Source organism: Sorex araneus, chromosome X (genome assembly GCF_027595985.1).
Source record: "Sorex araneus isolate mSorAra2 chromosome X, mSorAra2.pri, whole genome shotgun sequence".
NCBI classification, from domain to species: domain Eukaryota; kingdom Metazoa; phylum Chordata; class Mammalia; order Eulipotyphla; family Soricidae; genus Sorex; species Sorex araneus.
Window position 1 is genome coordinate 203342429 of NC_073313.1, and position 20167 is coordinate 203362595.

General features: G+C 41.0%; 1 protein-coding gene across 1 annotated transcript in view; it reads right to left on the reverse strand.

Annotated features, from left to right (window-relative positions):
• Positions 1-394: 394 nt before the first annotated feature.
• LRP2 (LDL receptor related protein 2) overlaps positions 395-20167 on the reverse strand; it is a 186506-nt gene continuing 166733 nt past the window's right edge. Inside the window, exons 68-80 of the mRNA XM_055121247.1 lie at positions 19413-19578; positions 17173-17301; positions 14990-15210; positions 14037-14213; positions 11690-11809; positions 9185-9275; positions 8004-8071; positions 7738-7855; positions 6921-7050; positions 5419-5521; positions 3802-3929; positions 1310-1381; positions 395-553 (exon numbers count right to left, since the gene is read on the reverse strand). Of these exons, the coding sequence (XP_054977222.1) occupies positions 395-553; positions 1310-1381; positions 3802-3929; positions 5419-5521; positions 6921-7050; positions 7738-7855; positions 8004-8071; positions 9185-9275; positions 11690-11809; positions 14037-14213; positions 14990-15210; positions 17173-17301; positions 19413-19578 (1682 nt within the window). The remainder of the gene's footprint in view (positions 554-1309; positions 1382-3801; positions 3930-5418; positions 5522-6920; positions 7051-7737; positions 7856-8003; positions 8072-9184; positions 9276-11689; positions 11810-14036; positions 14214-14989; positions 15211-17172; positions 17302-19412; positions 19579-20167) is intronic.

Below are 20167 nucleotides of genomic sequence, written 5' to 3' on the forward strand. Positions count from 1 at the left end.
AGGCCCGAAGTCAAGTCAATTCCTCTCTTAGTTGATCCTTCACTAATGATCACCAACCAATCTAACAGATACTCAGAAAGCTTAATCATGTGCTCATCTTTCCAATTTTACAAATTTACAAGATATTATATTTATAGCATTGCCTTCGGAGAGCTTTCAGTGCAAAGATATACATATAGTAGTACATTGTGATAATTATTGGTAAAAATAAGAGAGATGACATAAGTAAAAAAAAAGGACATACAAGGCATAGTTTCCATTGACTCTTCCAACTACAGACAAACAGGGCAAAATATATTTTATATAAAGTATTGAAAGTTAACTTTATCATCTGTTTGTAAAAAATCTGTGTGCAAAAGTATGTTTCTGATTATTCCCTAAGGAGCTAGCAGAGCTAGACATCATAGTCTTCTCTAACCAGGTTGGCCGTGTCCTTTGTGGTGTCTTCTGTGGCACTATAGGCCGGAGCTGGGTCTTTTCTGGGAGGACTCTTAACCGGGGGAGGAGTTGAAGCTGGGGCTGCAGCAGCACCGTCTTTTGGTTCATTCGCCATCTGAGACCACAGCAAAACACAAATGGATTACTTCCCAAGAGTAGAGTTTATGAGAGAAAACAAATATTTTTGAATTTATTATTTTTTTCAAATCATCGTGAGATATAGTTACAAAGTTTTCATGTTTGAGTTTTAGTCATACATGATTGAACACCCATCCCTCCACCAGTGCACATCTTCCACCACCTCCACCACCAATGTCCCCAGTATCTACTCTGCCCCCCACCCCCGCACCCCCACCTCCTGCCTCTATGGCAAACAATTTCCCCACTACTCTGTCTCTCTCTACTTCAGGGCATTATGGTTTGCAATACAGATACTAGGAGGCTATCACATTTGGACCATTATCTACTTTCAGCACACACCTCCCATCCTGAACGAGTCCAGATTCCTCCAACAATCATTGACTTAGTGATCTTTTTATTCCAGCTGCCTTCCCCCTCCGTTCATGAGGCAGGCTTCCAACTATGGAGTAATATCCCTGGCCTTTGTCTCTACCGTCCTTGGGTGTCAGTCTCATATGATGTTATTTTATATGAATTTATTTTCTTGCATTTTCACGTTGACATTTAGGGTATTGATGCACAAGTTATGAAACCCACCACCAACAAAACAGGGCCCAAGATCCTCCACCACTATCCTGATTGAAGTCACTTCCAGATCCTCTGGAGAAAAAGTTTGCTCCAAACAATCCAAGGATGGGTGCGTTATTGCTAAGAAAGAATACCCGTGGTAAGAAAAAGTATTCACAATTACCTCCGCATAGGTTGGGTTTTCAAAGTTGGTCATTTTCTTACTTTTTCGTTTGAAGATGTTCCATTTTGTTACCTAAATGAAACAGGGGATATAGAAGACCAGTTTTTGAATTGTGTCTGTGCAGTGGGGGTGGGTCTCGTGCCTTGTCTAGGTTACTACTATTTCCAGTCACACTGAATATGATGTTATCTATGTCTAGAGGTTAAGAAAAAATTCCTGCAGGGAAAACATGCATCAGAGAGTCTCTATCTCCAGTGATTACAAAAGACAAGAGACTCAACATACTGGAAAGACAGAAATGCGATAAGAAGAAATGACAGCTGTGCAAAATGGGCTCTTGTGAGGACAAGTTCTGGCTGTGGTCTTGAGGCTACCATCAGTGGGGACATGCAGCTCCCCACCTTGTTTCCTCAGCTGCTGAAGAGGAGACAGCTCTGTCTATGTAAGAATGTCTCAGCACTTGACATGGATGAAGAGAAAATGGCAGGATATAAAACACAGCTAACACTGCCTGGGAAATTCAAATATGTGACATTCACACATTTTTGTGTCGAGGGTAAATTAATCTTCAAAACCCACTCCTGGTGGTGCTTGGTGGATGGCATTTGGTACCAGGGATTGAACCAGGATCAGGGACATGCAAGGCAAGCACCCTAATCTGTGAATTATCTCTCTCATCCCATCCCAATCTACCTTTTAATGTAGCCTACAGAAAATGCTTCCATTGAAAAATAAGAAAATAAAGATTAATTTCTAAAACAATATATTCATATGTGCATGTATGTGTATGACAGGAGAAGGTCATAAATGAAATAAGAAGTGGACAATAGGCTCTTGTGAAATGTGCCTCATACAACAATTAAGCTCAACATTTCTTTTCATCTAAACAATCAGAGCAGAGACCACTATTTGAGGCTGAAAATCCAATGTCACTGCTATGTTAACATTTCAGATACTAATTATGCCTGTAGATCATGTAATGCCTGGCATTGTATAAAGGTGTAAGGTTTATAACTACCCTTAGACTTTTGGTTCTTACGTTACTTCACAGAAGAAAATATAAACCTTAGAACCACGACATTCCAGACCTGATTTGTTTTCAGTTAGGAGTGAGACAGAGTGGAAGGTGATTTCTGAGATCACAATGCGCCAGAAAAGGGGGAGAGATAATACAGTGGGTAGGATGCTTGCCTTATACACACCTGAGTTATTCTTGAAGGATGAACCTGAGCATTGCTGGGAGTGGGCCCCCCCCCCCCAGAAAGACAAAACAAAATAAAAGACACAATACAGGAGGGGAGATACTACTGGCAATTAGTAGATAGGGGTCAACAGTACCAAGTAATCTCTGAGGCATAGGTAACTTTGTGCTGTGCATAACTCTCCCATCCAATACAATAATAGTGTCTCAGAAACATTAAGGACTCTAGTATTCAGAGGTAAAAGAGTTTGCCGATAATCAAACACGCAGTTCTTAGTTTCATGAGATCATTAAACATCATTCATTAAATAATGTTACCTGTTGGTGAAAAGTTTTTTGTCAAATTTATTGAATTTCTCTTTATAGACCAAGGATTTTACTAATTTAAGAAGGTATAATAGGAAGCTCCATATGGTAGAGCTATTTTCTTTTATTTTCCTATATTAAACTCTGTGCCTGTAGATGGAGGATAAACAGGAAACTGGGTAAAGAGGGTGTGAATTAGTGCCATCTGGTGGTCAGCGCAGGTAAGAGCAGTAGAATTGAGAACAGCTAATGAACAAAAGTGTAGACAGAAAACTTGAATGACACAGAAGGAAAGAAAAGGGGTCTCATGTGTATCTTTGACAGAGTGGGAACCTACTCTCAGATTAAACACCCTTGGTCTGAAAATACTGATGACCATTTCTCCCCACATGACCCCCTACATTCCCTTTCATAATACATGTACTCAATTCAGTGAAAATTCTCCCAATCCATTATTTTTTGTTTGCTTGTTAGTTTTGTCACACCCTGTGGTTCCCAGGGGGTTATTCTTGACTCTGCACTAAGGGATTGTTCCTGGTGGGGTTGGGGGCGGGGGTTGCATATGTGGTGTTGGGGACTGGACCCAGGTTGGCAGCTTGCAAGGCAAGCACCCTGCCTGCTCCACCCTATAAACCATCATTTCTTTTTTTTTTTTTTGGTTTTTGGGTCACACCCGGTGATGCACAGGGGTTACTCCTGGCTCTTCACTCAGGAATTACTCCTGGTGGTGCTCAGGGGACCATATGGGATGCTGGGATTAGAACCCGGGTCGGCCGCGTGCAAGGCAAACGCCCCACCCGCTGTGCTATCGCTCCAGCCCCCATAAACCATTTCTTAATATTATTTTTATAAAGTAACTACATGCTTGGAGATCTGATTACCTGCCAGATAATCTATGAGCTCCCCTAGATTCCTATGATTAGCAAGGACTTTGAGATTCTTTCCAACTCTCAAATTATTTCAATGGCCTGTTGGCCAGTATTACCTGAGTTTCATCTGCACTCGCAGAAGGGGACTTTGTGTCTGGAGCTATCTCCGATGGATCGATGGGAGTGCCGTAGTTCTTATTTTCCACATTTTCAGATACAGCCACCTGGATGCATAATGAAGGCCGTTATCCAATTTTGAAAGAATTTGGCAATTAGTGAGGATGCTGTGATGATCCTAAACAACTTGTTAGTTCTATTGACCACAGATATGGCCAAGCATGTTCTTATTATATTAATACCAGCTTGCTTGCCCAAGAGCTTAAAAAGGAGCAGCAACCATGCAGTCCGCCTAAATTGTGGGAGGGACGCATACCTTTCTCCAGCCCTAACTCATTCAGTTACTGTTTCTATTGATTCTCCATGTCCCTTCCTCCTGCTGTTGACCATAAGGCTCATCTACTATGTCCTATGTAATTACTATGCCTTATCAATTACATTGTGAAGAAGAACTGTAGCACTGTAGCACTGTCATCCTGTAGTTCACCGATTGCTTGAGCGGGCACCAGTAACATCTCCATTGTGAGATTTGTTGTTACTGTTTTTGGCATACCGAATATGCCACGGGTAACTTGCCAGGCTCTACTGTGCGGGCGGGATACTCTCGGTAGCTTGCTGGGCTCTCCAAGAGGGAAGGAGGAATCAAACCCAGTCGGCCGCATGCAAGGCAAACACCCTACCCACTGTGCTATTGCTCCAGTCCATCAATTACATGTAATTGATAAATTGAAGGGCAAAAAGTCCCCCCTTTCCTCATACCTTTAGATTCACCATGTAATTTATTCTTGAGTTTGGTTATGTTTGTACCCAAGGTTTCATTTAATTTCAAGTGAAAATGTCAAATGAAGTATCATGTTTATCCCATGAGTAAAGGAAAAATGCTTAACAAGAGTCAAATATAACTAATCTTAAGATGGCTGTTCATTAAGTGAACACTTCTATCTTATCTTATATAAATCTTGCCAATTCTTAGGAATTCAAAATAAATGTAGGTCTTAACAATGCAGAAGTATTTTGACAAAGGTTAATGGGTCCTGGAAATGGGACTGGGCCTAAGGATATAGACCTTTTCCTCTTCATTTCCAGGCCCATTCATTCTCATACATTCTCATTCATTCTCAGTCCTCACTCTTCCTTAAGATGATTGAGTCATAGGGTTGAACTGATGAACATTTACATATCAGCCTTTGGAGGCCTGTGTCCTTTTCAAAAAACAAAGAAAGGGAAAATGGCAAATGCAAGAAGGCCTCTTCATATGAAAACCCAGAGATTATGCCTTGACTACCAATATCATTCACAATGGCTTGACAATCATTGAGTCATTCTTTACAACTATTCACAGAGAGCCTATGTCAAGTACTGTACCTGCCAAGCCTCTGAATAGACTTCAGGTCTCTGGCTTTACACACTGAGAATAAAAAGGCTCCAGAAGTGTTGCCAAATGCCAACCACGATGTACCCAAAAGGAATTCTGATTGTTCACAGATCAATCCAGCAACGAAAGAGTGTGAAGTTGAGAAAGGGCTCATCCACCCACCATGAGTGCATCTAGAGTGTGCTGTGGAATGAGATACAGACCCAGCGGTCATGTGAAGCCAGGCCTGCAGGGCTGCTCACCTGTGTTGGCTCAGCCATCTTCACTGTACCGCCTCGGGCTGAATACATCGGATTCTCAAATATTACGGGCTGCTTCCCCATCTCCTCATCGAAGCGTTCACTCTGACGGGGATAAAAAGAAAGATGACACTACACTGACCTGATTCAGAGAAGGTACCCTTCTTCTACCTGAAAGGAAGCTAGATGCTATACCAAACAAACAAACAAAAAGAAAACAAAACAAACCAGTTGAACTTCCTCCCTATGGCAAAACAATAGGGGAGCGATAGCCATAAACTCATTTACCGGCTCAGGAACTCAGGGATACTCTGCAGATATTTTTGCTTCATAATACAAATGATTTACTAGGGGTGGGGACTGGACTGAGAAAACAATGAGCAGTGGAAGAGCAGAGAGGAGAGGAAAGGAGGGAAGATAAGAAAATGGGTGATCCTGCACTTTCACAAAAGTCTGGCAACCGATGAAATTTAAGAGGAAACAGAATAAAGGTATCCATGTCGTCATCACAGGATGTATTACTGTGTCCGTATGACAGGCAGGGCGGGTGATGAGGATCAAAGCAGGTCATGTCCATAACTACTATTATATGTAGCAGTGTTGCACAGGAATTCGTCACTAGTATTGGAAAGTAATATAGGGCACTAGGCCTCCTCCTTCCTTTAAACATAATAGAATGTCATAAAACATGTTCTCTTTCTGCCAGTGACCCAAAAGAAGCCTAAGATCACTGCAGATTTTAATTAAAGCCTCCTTATGGCTTCAGTTTTAAACATTACATTAAACAGATAAATCCTACAAATATAGAATTTATATATATATTATATATATATATATATATATATATAAACATTTTCCAGTAGCTTGGGAGTCATACCCACAAACTGCCCCAGTTCCGTGTAATCCCATCAATGGCCAAGATCCAGAGACTATAAAACAAAGCTCCCAGAAGTGTGAGGCCACATTCAAGGCCACTCGACCTCTTCTAGCCTAGTTCTCCCTGTCAGAGAACCTGGCAAAGTACCAAGAGCATCCTGCCCAAACGGCAGAGCCTGGCAAGCTCTCAGTGGTGTATTCAATATGCCAAATACAGTAACAATGATGGGTCTCATGCCCCTGACCCTGAAAGAGCCTCCAGTATGGCACTGATGGAAAAGACAAGTGAAGAGGGGCTGCTAAAATCTCAGGGCTAGGACGAATAGAGACATTACTGGTGCCTGCTCGAGCAAATCGTTGATCAACGGGATGAAAGTGATGAAAGTGATGGCTCCAATGAAGCATGGTGGTTTAGTGTTTATGATTTCAATCGAATACTATGATTTAAAGCAGAGATACATTTCACTTCTATCACTAATGTCTTTGGACACCTTTCTGCAACAAATCTAATGCTTCATAGTTTGGCACAATGGAGATTTCTTTCTAAGAAGAAAGAAATCTCTGATTATCTTTTTTCTGCAAAGTACTTCTGATCCTGCAAAAATGACAACTTGGAAATCAGACTTACCAACACTACTGATGTGTCAATAGCAGAATCTGGCCCAAAATCAGATACTCCAATATCCATGTTAACATCTTCCCCTGATCTGAAGGTCACCCCGTTTCCATTTTCAGAGGACTTTGAGAGACTACTTAGACTGAAAAGAAATCATTGAAATGATATGTTTTGTAATTGTGCCATTTCCTCTGTATTGTCAAATTTTAACAAAATGAAACAGTCAACTCCCACTCTGAACTGACACATCAAGTGTAATGGATCCCTAATCTACTTGGGAATGTTAAGCCCACACTTAATAAATGAATGAGCTAAGGGAGGAGACAGTCCCTGCCACACCCCCCTAAAAAACACCTCTCCCCTCCCCCCCACCCCGCTTTCCCACTGGACCTGAAATGGGTACTACTAAACACAGCCATTTATAATATAAAACAATTTACCACTCAGACCTCATTTATGAAGTGAGAGTTGAAGATACTTCTTTATAATTTCACTACTTTTTGGTTTTGCAGAATAAGAGACTTTTATTTAGCTTTTTTATTTTTAAGGAGGGACAGTGGGGGAAATAATATGGAAGATAAGGTGCTTGCCTTACATGTGGCCAAACCCAGTTCAAATCCCCAGACCACATAAGGTCCCACAAGTATTGCCACAAATGAACCCTAAAGAAAGAGCCAGGAGCAAACCTTGAATCCTAACCAGTGTGCCTTTCAAAATCTCCCACCCCCCAAAACAAAAGCCCCTCAAATAGATTTTTAAAAACCTAATTTAATTTATTCACATGATCCTGTAGGCTTATTAAGTCAATATTCCAGGTAATGAGACTGACCTTGACAGCTTGGGCAGAGATGGAAATAGGGAGCCCGTTTTTCTATAGTGGAAAAAGCCGAGGGCTGCCAGAACCGCAATGATGATGATCAGGATAACTGTTAACAGCACTGCCACCGCTGTGCAGGAGAGAAGCAGAGCAGACAGATTAATGCTCAGAGACGGAAATGGGCCCACAGATGTGACAGCAGAAGCTCTAGGCAAGAACCGGCTGGTCTTCAGCTTCCTTTTAGGAACCTCAGTTCTGAAAGGAAATTTCAGACTTACTTGTTCCAGGAGGAATGCCTTGAGACAGTCCGATTTCGCAGTTTTCTCCCGTGTAGCCATCAGAACACCTGCGAGTAAAAGGAGAATAATAAGTCATTCCTCTTGTCTTGTTTTATCTTTGTTTGGGAGCCCATGAGGCAGTGTGCAGGGCTTACTCCTGGCTCTGCACTCAAGAGTCACTCCTGGAAGTACTTGGGGACCATAAGGGATGCAGGGAGAAAGAACCCGGGTCAGCTTCGAGCAAGACAAGCACCTTGCAGGGGAGACTTGACTGAGAAAATTGTGCTATCTCCAGACAACACTTTCACGATTTTTATTTTGTCAAGTGCGGGTGAGCAGAAAGTAAAGTATTCTGGAAATTCACTTAGACAGAGCAGCTCAGGAACCTCCAAAGTGTTTATTCTATATGACAAACCTACTGGTGACTCTTCTAGTCTAAGGTATCCTCCTTAGAAAATAAAAACGAAAGCCATGATTAGCTGCTTTCCGTTAGTATGCTTTTACTACAGACTTATTTTTTTTTGCTTTTTGGGTCACACCCAGCGATGCTCAGGGGTTACTCCTGGCTTTGCACTCAGGAATTACTCCTGGCGGTGCTTGGGGGACCATATGGGATGCCGGGGATCAAACCTGGGTCGGCCGCGTGCAAGGCAAACACCCTACCCGCTGTGCTATTGCTCCGGCCCCACTACAGACTTTTTAAAGACCTCCATTTATCATGCTCTGAGCTGGAGCCTTCTCAATGATCTTTCCAAATCTTTGGCCTTGCTCATCTCTCTGCTTGTCAGAAGTGTCTTTAGCTGCTTCCGCAAGAGCTCAACTGTAATGGCCAATATCAGGTGAGCAGGAAAATGTAGACGCCCATTTCTCTTCCTCCTCACTCCCCATGTGTGAGCCACAATCCCGCATCATCTCCTGAAGGCTTGTGGAAACATAATCCCCGAGTGTGAGCTGAGCCACAGATCCAAACACCAGGTGATTTTTTTCACACATTCCAGTTTGAGAATCTCTGTGTTGGTTCTCTGTGGACCACCTGCCCCACCCTCATGATCATCCCCCATCACCAAGGATGAAGATGGGAAAATCAAGGAACTAGCAAGGGTGCTGTATTTGACTTTCTGGCTACTTCAAGGTCTCACATTCTCCCAGTATGCAGCTCAGACTTTAGTATTCAGACTTACTTGCATTTGGGGAAGTTTTTCTCATCAAAATAGCATTTTCCGTCATTCATACACCTGCATGGGGGAGGCATGTCCACGGGACTTTCGATGGCTGCAGAAAGGGAAAGCAATGCATGTGTTAGTCAGCAAAGCACAGGACACTCCGAACCATGCTTGTCAGGAGAGGCGAGCATCAGTCAAGCTCTCAGCTCCCTGTCAAAACATTACTTTGCCTCGAGTCAGGTGACCTTCCTAGTCAATAACAAGTCTTGGAGAATAACATATATTTATTAGAAACAGAGGCAGTTTAACAGCAATTTATATCATTCCTATTCAGCTCTCCAGCACCCCTGTCCCCAAGGACCCCCCCAAAAGAATGGAGGGGGAAAAAGGTTAAATTCCAGAACATATTAACAGTTAAAGCACAGGTGGCAACTGAGAGTGTCAAGAAGTTACAGTTTAAATGTACCACGGTAGATATACACAAAATTTCAAAATATGAAAATTTGCCTTTTGCTTATAACATAGATGCAACTGATGAGGGTCATGCTATATAAAAATAAGTCAGAAGGAGGAAAACCATACTGATGTGATCCATAAAGAAACAAAGTCAAGGAAGAAACCGTGATCCACAAAACTAACTCTGATCACAGAGCTGAGGTTTGAAGCAGAGATGCGGGATGTGGGTGAGGAAAATACAATGAATGATTAGTGCAGAAGGGATATTCGCATTTTGGTGCTGGGCCTGGCATGATTTGTACCCTAAGACATAGAAACCCAAGATTGTAAACCCATGTTACCTCAATTAAAATTATTTAAAAATTAAATAGAGGCATTGAAGCGATAGCACAATGGGTGGGGTATTTGCCTTACAAGCGGCTGACCTGGATTCAATTCCCAGCATCCCATATGGTCCCCTGAGCACTGTCAGGAGTAATTTCTGAGTGCAGGAGCCAGGAGGAACCCCTGTGCCTCACTAGGTGTGACCCAAAAAGCAGGAAAAAAATTAAATAGAATAAGGAATGCATAAACATTAAAACTAAGGGGCCATGTCTCTTAAAATGTCCTTCAAATAATGCTTGCATGCCTGGCACGCAGAAGACCTGTGTTCAATCACCAAACATGGTAAACACTGTAGCACTGTCCTCCTGTTGTTCATCAATTTGCTCGATCAGGCACCAGTAACATCTCCACTGTGAGACTGGTTACTGGTTTTGGCATACCGAATACGCCATGGGTAGCTTGCCAGGCTATGCTGTGAGGGCAGGATACTCTTGGTAGCTTGCCCGGCTCTCTAAGAGGGACAGAGAAATTGAACCCAGGTCGGCAGCATGCAAGGCAAACACCCTACCCACTATGCTATCGTTCCAGTCCAATAATAATAACAATAATAATAATATTAATAAGTCAACTCCAGGCAAGAGGCCTAAGGTCTCAAGCCACTAATGAAGGGAATGATCATGTTTTGGGAGAAGGAGGGGGAAGGTTAAGCCAAGACTGTTCTCAGAGCTTTCCCTTGGCTCTGTGTTTGGGGATCACTCCTATGCTCAGACATATTTGAAGCCAGTGATCTAACTGGGATCTACCATATATGTAAAAAAACAATAAAATCAACTCCCTGGAGGAAAACAAACAAACATCTTACACGCTGTATTGTCTCTCTGAGTCAAGGACAATTATTTTAGAATACTTACCATGCATTGGATACTAGTTAGAAATACTAGTTATTCTTCATGGTTTAATTGGGAGGAGAGAGAAAGGGAGAATATTTTGTTTGGGGGCCACACCCAGCAGTACTCAGGACGAATTGCTGGGTCTGTGCTCAGGATGACTCCTAGTGGGGGTGAGGGAAACATATGGGATACAGGGAATAGAATCCATGTGAACCCACTTTACTGTCTCACCAACCCCAGCCCATGACTTAAAGTTTATAAATCTTTCCAACCCAGAGAAATTGCTCAATAGACTGGAGTGCACGCTTTGTATGCTGGTCGACTTGATTCTATACCTGGCATCGCACGATTTCCCAAGCCTGAGGCAAGAGCATCCCTTGAGCACCACTGGATTATGGCACAAAACAAGAAAGATTCAAAACCTCTGGCATGGGAATTAAGCCAATGCCTTGTTGCCCCACCATAAAGTGCCTTTTAAAAAATGTGACCCTTTTCAGGTGCAAACATTTGCGAACTTTGTTCAATGCTCCTCTCTTTGGTGTAATATCCTACCTCATACCTTCTCTTTAATTCAAAGACATCTTTTAGAAAACTCATTCCTCAACTTGTCTTCACAAGACAACATAAGAATGGATTGAGGCACCCGGGGGCCATTTATCTAAACATTTTAACAAATACCCTCAAAAATTAGAATACAAGTTTTTTGGTTTTCTTTAAGTCCCACTCAGTTCCATTTATGTTTCCCTGTATTTTGCTAAGGACCCAGTACACAGGGATTCTCTAGTCCTATTGAGGGTAAGAAAAGAGAGGGAACCTACCCCAGCCCCCAAGGCTCCCCAGATAAAGCCCCTACCTGCATCACACGTGGTGACGCTCCCTTCGACAAAGGTGGAACCTTGGGGACAGGCACAGGTGTATCCTCCAGGTCGAAGCAGACAAAGGTGGCTGCAGACTTCTTTGCATGGGTTGGACACTGGAAGGCAGAGAAGAGAAAACAATTGTGATGAGTGAATGAATACTCCAACCATAAGCATGTCCATCAACTAAGTTGTGACAACAGGATGAGTCAGGGTCCAGGACATATCATTACACAATCCCATCACTACACAGAGGTTTGTCAAAGCTGCCAAAATTTGAATAAACCAAAGTTCATACTGGACGTGGTTTCCACCCCAACTTCCAAGGAGTGCTTTCTTCTAGGCTTCTGTTTCCTTATGCGCAAGAAGGAAGATGACCAGAATCACTGAGGAGCTTTACAGAACAATGGATGTCAGGCATAAAGACTAAGAATAAGATTGATCTGGAGACAGGCCTGAAAATGATCATGCATATCTCCTCTCAGAACTACTAAATTCTACCTTAGTATATCTATAGCTATTTCTGTATCAATAAATATATTGTGACTTATCCAATAATTGGATGATCTCTAATTTCCTTCCCAGACTAAAGTTCTGTGATCCTAATTCTCTGTCATTTAAAATATTACCACAGATAAATCTAGGTTAGGAAAATAAGGTGTATTCCAAAAGCCCCAGACTAAATCAGTCCCCTTACCATTGCATCCTCTTCTATGGCAGAGGTTTTCAAATTTCAATATGATAAGAATCATCTGATGGAAGGCAAACAGTGTTGCTGAGGGGTGGGGATACTGGTGGGGGAAATTGGATCAGTGTTGGAACACTGTATGCCCAATCAGGTCTTCAGTTATAGCAGTGATATGAATGAGGGGTACAGCCATATATCCAAAACATAGATTCAAGAGAACTGAAAACATGAGGCTAAGTGGTAACCACTGAAACTTTGTAATGTTGCCTGTCAAGTTGACAGCAGGGGTGGAGCGGGGATTGGGATGGAGAAGGACTCTGGGAACAGTGGTGGAGGGAAGCTGAAACTGGTGGGGGGGATTGGTGTGGAATTATTGTATACCTAAAATTCAACTATCAGTAACTTTGTAAATCATGGCCCTTTAAATAAATTATTCTTTAAAGAAAGAAATTAATTCTAGGAGCAAGAGAGAAGGTACAGAGGGTAAAGCATTTGCCTTGCACAAGGCCAACCTGGGGTTCAGTTTTTGGCACCTCATATGGTCCCCCGAGCACTGTCAGGCATGATCCATTAGCACAGAACCAGATTATTTCCTTAGCACCACTGAATGTGACCCATAAATGAAATCAAACCAGAACAAATAGAATATTGAATCTATAGGTTTTTCTTAAATAAAAGTAATTTTTATAAAAAGGAAAAAAGAAACACTATGCCTGAATTCAAATCATGTAATTTCCCAGTGACAAAAAAAAATTTTTAATTTAAAAAAGAACCACCTAAGAAATCTGTTTAAAATTCAAATTCTCCTTTAAAGTGGTTGGGGTCAGGCTTGAAGGTCTCCCTGTTTATAAACAGATTCAGCAACAGCAATAGTAGCAGAAGCACCTGAGAACTTGTTAGAAAAGCATATTGAGGGCTGGAGTGATAGCACAGCAGGTAGGGCATTTGCCTTACACTCGGCCAACCTGGGTTCAGATCCCAGCATCCCATATGGTCCCCTGAGCACCGCCAGGAGTAATTCCTGAGTGTAGAAACCAGGAGTAACCCCTGTGCATCGCCAATGTGATGCAAAAAGCAAAAAAAAAAAAAAAAGCATATTGAGTCCACCTCCCATATAACGAATTAGAAATCTTTCAGTTGGGGGTCCCAGAAATTGGTTTACCCCAGCTGACACAAATGCATGAGAACCTCTGGTCCAGAGCAAATATTCATTTAATGCAGCATGGCTGTGTGTCAGGCATACAGAGATGAGCATAACTAACAATTTTAAATCAAGGTTCATGCAGCTTAGGATTACTTGACCAGCCTGGTCTTATAATTACAAGAACAGGAAATTTTCTGACTTCTGTGAAAATTATTTTTGAGACCAATTAACCCAAAAAACAGCGGAGATCTGATGCCTGCTTGATTCTGTGGCCAAGAAGTATATATTCATAACTCCAAATAAGGAGGACTGAAATATTTTTCTTTCTCTCTGTTGTGATGTGCATCATTTCACTGGCCTGAAATTTTACTTGCAGTTCAGAATGGTTAACACACACAAACACCTTACAAATCAGTCTACTTTAACTACTACTGCTTGAAAAAATGTAACCATGATTTCAAATAAGGTTTCTACATAATAAGAGACATCTTATTCTAAGGTTGGTGGTTACCTGAAACATTGTATCTACGTTGATGGAAGATGCGAACTTGATTGAGCCAAGGATTTACCGTCAGCAATTTCACATTATGTTCTCTGCCAAATTTATTTCTCTTCCATATTTCTCCCTTATCCTTAGATACCCAGTATACATAGCTCTCGAAGACATCCAGGTTATAAGGGCTCATTGCTGTTTACCACCAGAGAGAAACAAACAAAAAAAAGCTTACTGAAAATACCCAACCTCAGCTTCTATGTCAAATGTCATTCAGCCTGAATGAATCGCTAATGCAATGTCTTCAGGTTTCCGGAACATACAGGCAGAATTTTTTGCACATGTGACCATAAAAGCATTACTTTCTCCAGTTGCCCTGGGAGATGAATATGGCAAAATTGAACAAGATTAATGCTTAGTCGCTGATACCAATCAGAGAAGACGTGCTCATTTTGAAACTGCAAATTTTATGTCAGGAAATAATTTGTATGGCAGAAATTTCTTCCCTTTTTTTTCTTTGAACATAAGACACCACTGGTCATGTAAGAAAAATGTGATTTGTGATAAGTCACTGTAATTCTGTGCTGCCTAAATAAGGAAACAATACACTCTTTTCCCTCTAAATGGTTCCAGCTGCAGCATAAATAATCGAACACACTAACATGTCTCAAATGATTTATACAGATTACAATTTACACAAATGAACTCTTCTTCTATGAAAACACCAAAAGAAATTCTAGCTATTTCAATTGCTGAGAACCCTTTTCTTTAATTATATATATATATATAAAAGCATTTAAAATATTTGAAATATTGCACATGAGTTCATTTGCATTTAGTTTAGCAGCTGAAAATCAGAAGGTATGATAAACTAGGTAGACTAGTTCCTACAATCACAGTTTCTTTTTTTGAGAAGAATGGCAATGAGAATGTACATTATTTAACATATTAAATTCCAAGTCATGTCTAACCTGCACTTGCAACAATTCTCCTATCACTCCCATCGTATTTCATGGTTTCAATAATATCCTCCTTTAAGTCACTCCAGTAGACGCGATCATCATTCAAATAATCAATGCAAAGGCCAGTTGGCCAACCGAGGTCCTCATGAACCAGGATGGTCCGATGCTGCCCATCCATCCAGGCAGACTCGATTTTGGGTTCTTTGCCCCTGTCAGTCCAGTACAGAAGTCTGTAACAAAAGATTTCCATATTGAAGCATTTCATGTGGAGGAGTTTCCCCCTACAGTGAATCATAAACTTTCAACGGGGAAATTAACTGGTTTTTCATACAGGTTTGGTTGCTAAATAATGTTTTTAGACTTTAGAGAAGAGAAGGGAGCAAGAAAGGAGCAAGAGCATTTGGGACCTATCCTTCCAGAAAACTGAATTCTCAGTATTGGTTAGCCTTCTCTTAGGATATATAATCAGACCTCATAAATTGTATATAATTATGGGGGGCTGGAGAGACAGTACAAGGATAAAGGAGATTGCCTTGCATATAGCGGGTACCACATATGGTGCCCTTAGCTCTGTCAAGAATGATTCCTGAGCACTGATTCAGGAATAAGCTTATCACTAAGTCTGGTCCGAAACACTCATACATATTTATGTATGTGTGTGTATATATTCATATATTTGTATAAACACTTATATGCATATATATACATACTTTATACACACATACATTCCGGTATATATACACATTACATTCTAATGTTTTACAAATGTACTCTTTGGCATTCAATTTCAAAATTTAATTGAAAATCATTTATTCCAACAAAGAAGATATAGATGAGACTGAGCCACTTCAAACATCCAGCAAGAAGCAGGTCTGCAGATGGAACAGAGTGCAGTGGGCAGGACAAGTTTTCAGCAATGTTGCCTCAATATTACCTATGCCAATATATTTTTTTTTTTTTGCTTTTTGCTTTTTTGGTCACACCTGGTGATACACAGGGGTTACTCCTGGCTCATGCACTCAGGAATCACTCCTGGCGGTGCTCAGGGGACCATCTGGGATGCTGGGATTCAATCCGGGTTGACCACATGCAAGGCAAATGCCCTACCCACTGTGCTATCGCTCTAGCCCCCGTGCCAATATTTTTCTTTAAATTTTAATATTAGTAAGAACCCAGGCATGCGAGACCCGTGGCTGAGAACTCCAAGCCTGCTTGGATCGGGACAGGGCCTCCTCCACCCAGATCCTCAGTTTTCCAGTAGCTTGGCAGTCACACCCATAAACTGCCCTGGTGCCATGTATTATTATCAATAGCCAAGATCCAGAGATTATAAAACAAAGCTCCCGGAAGAGAGTGACACAATTTGTCCTGGAGTGTAAGGCCGCATTGTGGGGTCCCGTCCTGTCCAGCAGGGAGGACTCTTTATGGGGCTGAGAAGGGGACACAGCCGAATGAACAGACGCAGAGCCAGAAAGCAGCAAGGAGAAAGAGAGAGTTTATTCTACTAGCAGCTACTACTTATACCTTTCTGCTGGGAGGAAATGGTGTCTGGACCCACATACAAATGCAGATTGACATGTCCTTTTGTTACAGGCATAGGCTATTGAGAATCAAATGGCGACCATAGTGGCAACCTTGCTACAAGCCTCTGTTTGAATCACAGAGTCAGGCTGTCTGACTAGGAAATAAGAGCCAGGCTTGTATACCACATCCGCAGAATCTCGTAAGCAGAGACTGGCAAGCTACCCGTGGTGTATTCGATATACCAAAAAACAGTTAACAGTAATGGGCCTCATTCCCCTGACCCTGAACGTGACAGGGACCAGTGAAGATGTTACTGACGCCCACTAGAGCAAATCGATGAGCAACAGATGACAGTGATACAGTGATACAGTGGTTAGTAAGTCATTAAAAAGTACTATGAATTTCAAGTGAAGTATTTCTACTGGCCTACTGGGCTACCATCCTACTTTGTACCATTTATCACATAGATTAATCCCTCAATTCTATTGAGTAAATGAATGGACTTAAGCCAACCAGCTCTGGAAAACCCTCTCTCACATAGTGTTGGTCTAAAATCTGGTTGGTCCTAAATAATCTTTAGGGTATTTCATAATTTCTGAAAAAAAAAAGAAACTTTCAAATAGTACAATAATAATTTCAGGATAAATGGTCTGCTATCAAGTACTCACCCAAGTTTGGGATTCACAGCCACTGCAGCAGGTTCATCCAGATCATTCAAAATCAGCCATTTTCTATACCTTCCATCAAGTTCAGCTACCTCAATCCGCTTACTCTTGGTATCTGACCAGTAAATATGCCTAAATTTATAAGAACAAAAGTAAGCAACTGAAAATTTCAGATCAAAGGCTTCTGGAGAAGCGAGCTGATGATGAGACAGTTTTTAGCTGAAAGACATTGGCAGATCGTGCCATGGACTCAAGAAATGTTTCTTCTCAAAAATTCCCTGATCTTTATCCCAGGAGACATCATTGTAAGGTTAGAAATGGAGGATATGGGGGCAGAGAGATAGTACAACACAGCAGGTAGGGCACTTGACTTCATGTATACTACCTAGATTTGATGCCATGTGGTCCCCCTAGTCCACCAGAAGTGATCCCTTACCATATTACAAGGAATAAGACCTGAATACCACCAAGTATGGCCCACAAACCAAACAAACAAAAGACCCAAGTGGAGGAGGATTGAAGGGGATTCCTGCCTGATCCTCAAAAGTAGAAACATCAGTCAGTGTCAGTAAAGATGGCAGATCACAAAGCTGGCACTACCAGGTGAAAAGTAGAAGGCTCTGTTAGGTTCTTTAGTTTTTGCTGCCCTGATTTCTCCTCAATCAATAGACCCATTGAAATCTAAAGGGACTAGCATCAATTCCAAGGATAATTGACTATATTATTTCAAAATAAACGCAGCCATAGCATTCTACCACTGACATACAGGTCAGTCTCTTATAAGCAGGAAGAAATTATGTGGTCTCTTAATTCACTCATTAGAGCTGAGATAGAGGCAAATAAGACATATCTACCATTACTTGGCTGGTTTTCAGAGGGAAGAGTTAAAGTCTAGAGTCCTAAATTCCTGACTCACTGAGGCCTATTTTATGAGAAACCATGCTAAAATGAGACTCTGATACACAGCATAAAATGTGGGAGCCCAATTAATTCTACTTCAGAGAGGTTCAAGTTGTTCAAGTCTTTCAAGAGAATCAGAAAAAGTATATTAAAACATAAAAATTAGTTACAGTACAAATTACTCTATTATCTTAAAGGGCATCAAGTTCCTAAGCATTCCTTGTGAACATTTCTGTATTATAAGTTTATTGAAAGACATAAGGGAGTCTATGCCTGCATGAGCAATGATTATTATATAATCATTTTCCCACTCAGATGAAAGTGCCTATCGGGCTGAAGCAATAGGACAATGGGTAGGCCGTTTGCCTTGCACACGGCCAACCCGGGTTCGATCCACGGCATCTCATATGGTCTCCCAGTACTGCTAGGAGTGATCCCTGAATGCAGAACCAGGAGTAAGCCCTGAACATTGCCAAGGATGACCCAAAAAAGACAAAAAAAAAAGTGCCTCTCCAATGAAAAGCTTTTCCTTAAAGAAACTGAGTTTCCATATAGATTTGTCTTGTGTTTCTACAGATGTAATATATATGGCTTTAGCCCTAGAAGTTCCAGGTTTAAAAGGGGAAAAATAAGCCAATACATCTATCAACAATAAGACAAAACAAACCAAAGAAACACCAAAATTTTGGGCTGGAGACATGATACAGTGGATAGGGTGCTTGCGTTGCATGCCACTGACCACGTTCAATTGCTTTCACCCCATATAGTTCACTGAAGCCACCAGGAGTGATCCCTGAGCACAGTCAAGAGAAAGCACTAAGTCTTGCCTGGTGTTACTCCAAAACAGACGAACAAAAATGGCCCAAAAGAGAAAAATAAAACTTCCAATATGATCATATAACATAGCCTGCTAGAAACACAAAATATGAATTGTTCTTTCTCAAAATAAATAACCATACAGAAAAAATATTTAATGTTGATTGCTTAGCAGGTAAGATTATGAGGCTGCCCATTTCTTAAAAAACTGAACAGTACCATCATTCTAGAAGCCAACTTTGGGATTAAGCACTCAATTTGGCAGGTATGTTCTACTAGATACAATACAGACTTATATCTTACCTTGGTGCTTTCCCAAACTTTTTCATGACACACATAAAATATAGAAAACAATAATGCTAATTACACACCAGAATAAACAGGCTGTTGCTAGGGTAGAAGCAAGTCCAAAAAATCACCTACCATTTTTAATATTAGATGCTCATATTAAGCCTTCTTTGTGTGTGTACTGTGATCAGAAGTAGGTAGCTCGGACCAGGGAAAGGACTACTATTAGCAACACTTACCTTCCTACCCAATCCACTGCTAATCCATCTGGTTGCATAATATACTTCAGACCCAAATCAATTTCTACCACAGGATTATTGCTGCCAGATTCAAAGTTAGGGATGTAGGCACGTTTGATAGCACCAAAAGTAGAGCCATGCCCTGATACAGTGTAATATAAGATACCTGCAGAGAGAAGACATACCCGGTAAGTTTTATGTTAGAAACATCTGATAAGGGATAAACTATCAAATTAAGTATGATTGTTCACTACAGATATCCTGTCTCCCTCCTAGAATACTCATAATTAAACTGCACCATGATGGATCAAATATCAAAATCTGTAGTATTTTAGGTATGTTTAGGTACATACTTTATTAGAATATTAAATTCACTGTTCTTCAAAAGCTGAATTTTGAGGAAAAAAAAGATAAAAAGCACAATGGTTTCACATCCTTAAATTTCTTACAATGTAAGAAATAACTTATGTTTTATAGTTATTAATAGTTTGAAAAAATCAGTTTCAGATCCATAATCCCATTTTATCTGCAAATCACCTCTTACATGTAGACAGGCAGAATGATTACTGCTTTTATTTAACAGATAAGAAATTCAGAGATTCAGTGATTCAGAAAATTGTTACAATTCTGGAAGGTCATAAAGTCAGTAGATTAAAGAGACAGACATGATGATAAGATAAACTTGGCCCCATTACTATCTCCCACATACCACCAGGACCATGAGAGACTTTTAAAAAACAAATTGCATATCTCCA